Below are 5,507 nucleotides of genomic sequence, written 5' to 3'. Positions count from 1 at the left end.
ATAAATTGCACTAAAATGTAAACCATTTAGGAGCATGCATAATTGCATACCCAGCCAACAATATTGAGACCCTTTTCAATGAATGAAGCGTCTGTCGGCCGCTTTCCACTTAGCACTTCAAGTGTCAACACACCAAAACTATAGACATCAGTCTTCTCAGTTGCTCTACCACTTTGCATATACTCTGCCATTAAGTAACAGTGGGTTACTCAGGCACCCATGGAATTACAATGTGCAACATTAATAATCTAACAATTAAGAATTATCAACTATGACAAATCAAGTTCACCACCACTTATTATAGGAAGACATTTTTTGTAAGTTGATGTTTTATGTGTTGCTAACTATCTTCACAGTTCACAAACATTTAGAAACAAGAGAGACACCGCCTAGTAGCTAATGTTACAGATGCCACAAGAAACAGCTCAAATGCCAAATATCATCATTCATGCTTAAGCCAAGTATCTATCTAAGCCAAAAGCAATCGTTCTAAATTGCTTACCAGGAGCTAGATAACCAAACGTTCCAGCAACAATCGTGGTGATGTGGGATTCTTCATCCTCCAAAAGTTTGGCTAGTCCAAAATCAGAGACTCGGGCATCCAAATTTCCATCAAGCAAAATGTTACTTGATTTTATGTCTCGATGTATGATCCTAGGTGAACAATCATGATGCAAGTAGGCAAGCCCTTTTGCAGCTCCCATAATTATATTCAAGCGTGAATCCCAGTCTAGTTGCTCGGATCTTTCTGTGCAATGCATCGCAAACATCACTCTCCCCAATCCATTTAAGCAAATATACAATGCAAACGCATAATTTAAAAAGGAAAACTCATAATATTGTATTGAACAAGACTGGAGACCTTCAAGAAGCAACAGAGAGAGAGAGAGAGAGAGAGAGAGAGAGAGAGAGAGAGAGAGAGAGATTTATAGAAAATAAGTCTTCTGAACCAAAATAATTTCTCTATCGTTAACTCCTCCCCAAACTGTTGGAAGAGATCAAACAACTTTGAGGAATAGGAACAATGAGTAGCAAAGAGAGTAGGCAAGGTGTTATTTCAACAGTTTTGTAACAGACACTCAGACAGCTAGTAGATGGAATACTCGAATTCATATCAAACAGCACATAATGAATTCAAAACGCCTATTTAACAATAATGTCCTATCACAAGCAGATACAAATATTAACTGCCCCTTATTTAACGATTAGGTTGGTTAAAGAATCAAATGATGATTACCACATGTAAGCATTTGTATTGTATTTACTATATGACCACCTTAAGATGATGCATTATATGACATGAAAATACAGTATTAAACAGGGAGATCTTACCATGAAGAGCTTCGTCAAGACTACCACCAGGTAGGTAGTCATATATTAACAACTTTGATGTAGGTGAATTGCAATATCCACGTAAGTTCACTAGATGACGGTGTTTGATGCTACCAAGAATTTCAAGCTCCCTCTCAAAAAACCGGTCAAAGCCCTCATTCAACTTTACTATTCTTTTCAAGGCAAATACATTCCCATCATCCATTGCAAGCTTGTAAACAGTTCCAAACCCCCCTATCCCTATTATGTGTTCCTCATTTAAAGTTTCAAGTTTCTTAATAATGTCTTTCGAAGAATACGGTAGGTCACCATGGAACATGACAATTGATGCACCTGACATTATTTGGAGATAATTTTTCAAGGATTTTCCAATGCATAAAGTACAAAAGCAGGCTCGGATAGGTAGATATCCAAGATATAGAAAGAAAAGAAGCAAACCTCCACTAACATCCATTGCAAGACTTATTTTGTCAGTTTTACCAAATTTCTTATAAAGAAAACAACCCCAGAAGCACATAAGTGCCACCAAAAGTAGTGCACCCACAGTTGCTGATGCACTGATGAGCAGCCTGCCAGAATATTTCTTCTTTCCATTTTGATTTTGGTCTAAAAGAGAAACAAAATGGTAAATAAAAGTCAAAATTCCAAAACTGTGATCCAAATGACTGTATAAAAACTGCCACCATAAAAAGAAAAACTAAATATGTCCAATCAGCACGGTCATAATGTCAAAAAGCAGATAAATAGATCTTTTGGTTTTCTTGTATTTTTAAGAAATATAAAAAGAAAAAGGTAAACAGATCTTGGGGATAGTGCTCTTATTATATTTATTTCTATGAAAGCAAAGAAATAACTAGTTAACATTTATAATTTTATCATGGATTGGTGTGCAATTATTTTCTTTTAAGGGATCGGTGTGCAATTATTGTGTATACTAGTTAGGATGCTCTTAGATTCTTTTAGGAAATTTCCTGTTCGGGTGAATGAGAATTTTTTACTTCTAGATCTAGGTTTCTAAATTCTACGGGTCTGTTTGGTTTGTGTTCTCATTTTCAATATTTCCTGTGTTTAGTATTGTGAGGGGAAAAAGTGAACAGAAAGCAGATATTATTTTTACTATTTTTTTCCCCTTTATGAATCCTTGAAAAACAGAAAACACTGAAAACATAAATAAAAAATGTTAATCTCAAACCAAACAGTCCCTACACTTTCGATTTTCAGTTGAAAATTTTATAAGGATATCTGACCCTACTTTGTTCTTCAAACACTGGAATTAAAATCTTTTTTATCAAATCACAAGATCCAAATTTAAATGAAAACTTGAAACACTTAACACAATCGTGTAGTTATGGTGAACGATTAAGTCCACCATTTTAAGTTAACACACGTGTTAAGTACTGCTGCAAATTCAATTGATTGTTTTTATAATACAGCAGGGGAGTTAATTCTCATAGCTTTTGTTGCCACTTGAAACATCAATCAGAATGCCCCTTGTCTTCTCTTCCTAGCTCACTTAATATCCAAACAAAAACATGGCCCAACATTCCAAGTTACTCACCACCCAAAAAGCATGAAGTCAAGCAAAGTCAGGTTGTACAAAAATCAATTTGACAGCTCTCACATCCACAGTGAAGATAATAGTATAGGAAAGTTTTCAAATGTACCTGGAACACCGGTGTTCCACTAATCTTAACCGTTTCCAGTAATCTTAACCGTTTATTTTACTTAATATATATTATATATATTTTTTATAATTGAGATCAACGAGACACCAGTATACCTGGTACACTTGAAATTCTTCCAATAGTATAATACAATAAGCTAATAACAAAATCTTAAAACTTAGCCTTTTATGGTTTTATTATCATCCTTTTTTTTTCCTTTCATATATGCTTCCTTTCCAATGTGTTCATTCATTCATCTACTGAACAAATAAAAAAGAATTACAGCTTTGCTCTGAACAGAATGAAGGATTAAGCATGTGATTCAAAAGCATGCGGCTTTACCTGAAGAATTAGATTGAATATTTGTCCCAGGCGAACCATCAGCTTTACATGTTGAATTGAGTTGAACCCCACACAAACCACGATTTCCAACAAAGCTGCAAAAAGATATGTGTTAATAATGGCAAGTTTAATTCCTTCTATATAGACTACTATGTTAAAACAGTCTAATCTAAGTAGAAACAAATTATCATTGAACACATTTATATAATAACTAATATTGCTATAAAAATATCACCCAGCATGACATAATAATATATTAATTAAAATTATCGTAAGACCAGACAATGCTAATAATTAATAAATAGTCATGTTCAACATTAATTTATGTCCACGTATATTAACAGGTACTGACTACAAAGAAGACTCTTAATGAGCTGGCCAGAAGATATTACTCATAAACGGGTTAAGACATGATTCATGACAGAGTGAACAATGATCCATGTAGCTGGCCTCACCTAGTGGAACAAAGCTTTTTATTTGTTGACCATAATAAAGAAGACAACTTGAAACTAGATATTCATGATCCAAATCAAATAATGATATTTTCTTCATCAAAATCTTACTTCTCATATATAAAGTAACTTCTATGCATTACATGCCTTTCACATGTAAACCATATCTTACCAAAATCAGAAACAATAAGATGTAAACATTATTACACAAATTAGTTATAAAACTTATGCCAATGGACAATGGTGATAATACCGCACTTAGCCTACAGAACATTTTAGAACAGAAAAAGCTGCACTTACGAGCTTCCAGTAAAATTGGCAAGGACACCGTCAGCAGGTATTGGCCCAACCAGAAAATTGGTAGATACATTACTTCAGAGTACAAGACATGAAACAGCAAAAATATTCAGTTTTTAGGGAGAAAATGTGAGTTTTAAAAAAATGAAGAAACTAAAAATTGACCCCCACCCCCTCCCCCAAAAACACTCCCCTCTGCAGCCCATCAAAAGAAGGAAAACCATATTAGAAAAGAAATTTACATACAAATATTTGAGATTATACAACCTCCCAAGCGATGCTGGGATATTCCCACTAAGCGAGTTGCTTGATATGTCCCTGTAGAATAGGGGGATGTGTTAGTCAATATGATCTCTATAATATCAGAAGTCAGAACTCAAGTGTTGCACACTCATCTCAAAAATAGCAAACAAATGTTTGTGCACAAAGATACTCAGTAACCAACTATTCATGCATGATGTATCTCAAATCCTAGATAATTATTGTCCATAGACCTTAATCCCAAATATTCAAATGGAGAGAAGCATAAACTAGAAGCGAACTCACAAATTTTGGAGCTGTGAGAGATTTCCTATTTCACTTGGAATCACTCCACTAAGGTAATTACCCTGTAAAAAGCTGTAACACCGAATTGACAGTTATTACCAGCACAGAACAATCAGATTTTTCGCAAAACCCAACATAGAAAACAATATCAAATAGTATAGTTGAGAAATTTTCTATCTAGAAGTGAAGTTAATGAGATACTAAATGCAGAATGCTATGCTATAAAGTCAACACAAAGAAAGAATATAAGATGCTATATTCTCCATCGCTATCATGCGCAAGCATGCACAAAGCCACAAATACATATACAAGTAATGAAAACTACACCACGGTCCATCCATTTTTTCTCCACATCACAATGCCACTGATGTATTAATAATTTAATATTATAAAATAAGCAAATAAAACTATCAACAAGGATGATGTTACTTTGCTAAATGGCATTACCCTAATACCAACAACAGCTAAGAGAAAGAGATGGAAATTAACCAAAGTAAATACATACATTCCCTGCAATTCAGTGCAGTTTCCCAATTCTGATGGAATTGTCCCATAGAAGTTGTTGCTGTGAAGAGCGCTACAAGACACATCATCATTGCATAAGCAATAAAGCAATAATATAGGGGAAAAGGGTACAATCAAAAGTTAATTGAAAATACATACAGAACCCTTAAATGCTCTAGCTTCCCAAGGTCAGGAGATATAGACCCACTCAACTTATGGCGAGATAGAATCCTAGAATTTCACCAACAAGAGCAAAGTCAGATATAGAAATATCTCAGACAAAATTGCCAGAGACTCCATGATTTATGGATAACATAATGTTAGTTTCTAAATTGAGAAGTTCCAATACAGAACCCATAAAAGAAAAAGG

At 34.4% G+C, this 5,507-nt stretch overlaps 1 protein-coding gene across 4 annotated transcripts in view; it reads right to left on the bottom strand.

Annotated features, from left to right (window-relative positions):
- The window catches only part of LOC107642429 (LRR receptor-like serine/threonine-protein kinase FEI 2), an 8,914-nt gene that overhangs the window by 1,447 nt on the left and 1,960 nt on the right, over nucleotides 1-5,507 (bottom strand). Inside the window, exons 4-13 of one of the 4 annotated variants that reach the window (XM_016345780.2) lie at nucleotides 5,297-5,368; nucleotides 5,139-5,210; nucleotides 4,634-4,705; nucleotides 4,334-4,405; nucleotides 4,091-4,162; nucleotides 3,339-3,433; nucleotides 1,771-1,938; nucleotides 1,333-1,665; nucleotides 503-748; nucleotides 51-184 (exon numbers count right to left, since the gene is read on the bottom strand). In XM_016345780.2, coding sequence (XP_016201266.1) covers nucleotides 51-184; nucleotides 503-748; nucleotides 1,333-1,665; nucleotides 1,771-1,938; nucleotides 3,339-3,433; nucleotides 4,091-4,162; nucleotides 4,334-4,405; nucleotides 4,634-4,705; nucleotides 5,139-5,210; nucleotides 5,297-5,368 — 1,336 coding nt within the window. The remainder of the gene's footprint in view (nucleotides 1-50; nucleotides 185-502; nucleotides 749-1,332; nucleotides 1,666-1,770; nucleotides 1,939-3,338; nucleotides 3,434-4,090; nucleotides 4,163-4,333; nucleotides 4,406-4,633; nucleotides 4,706-5,138; nucleotides 5,211-5,296; nucleotides 5,369-5,507) is intronic. The other 3 variants (XM_016345781.2, XM_021122801.1, XM_016345782.2) reach the window with 3 other exon arrangements.

This window comes from Arachis ipaensis, chromosome B05, assembly GCF_000816755.2.
Source record: "Arachis ipaensis cultivar K30076 chromosome B05, Araip1.1, whole genome shotgun sequence".
In the NCBI taxonomy this organism is placed as follows: Eukaryota; Viridiplantae; Streptophyta; class Magnoliopsida; order Fabales; family Fabaceae; genus Arachis; species Arachis ipaensis.
Note: the sequence above shows the minus strand (reverse complement) of the source record. Positions and strands in the feature narration are given on the sequence as shown.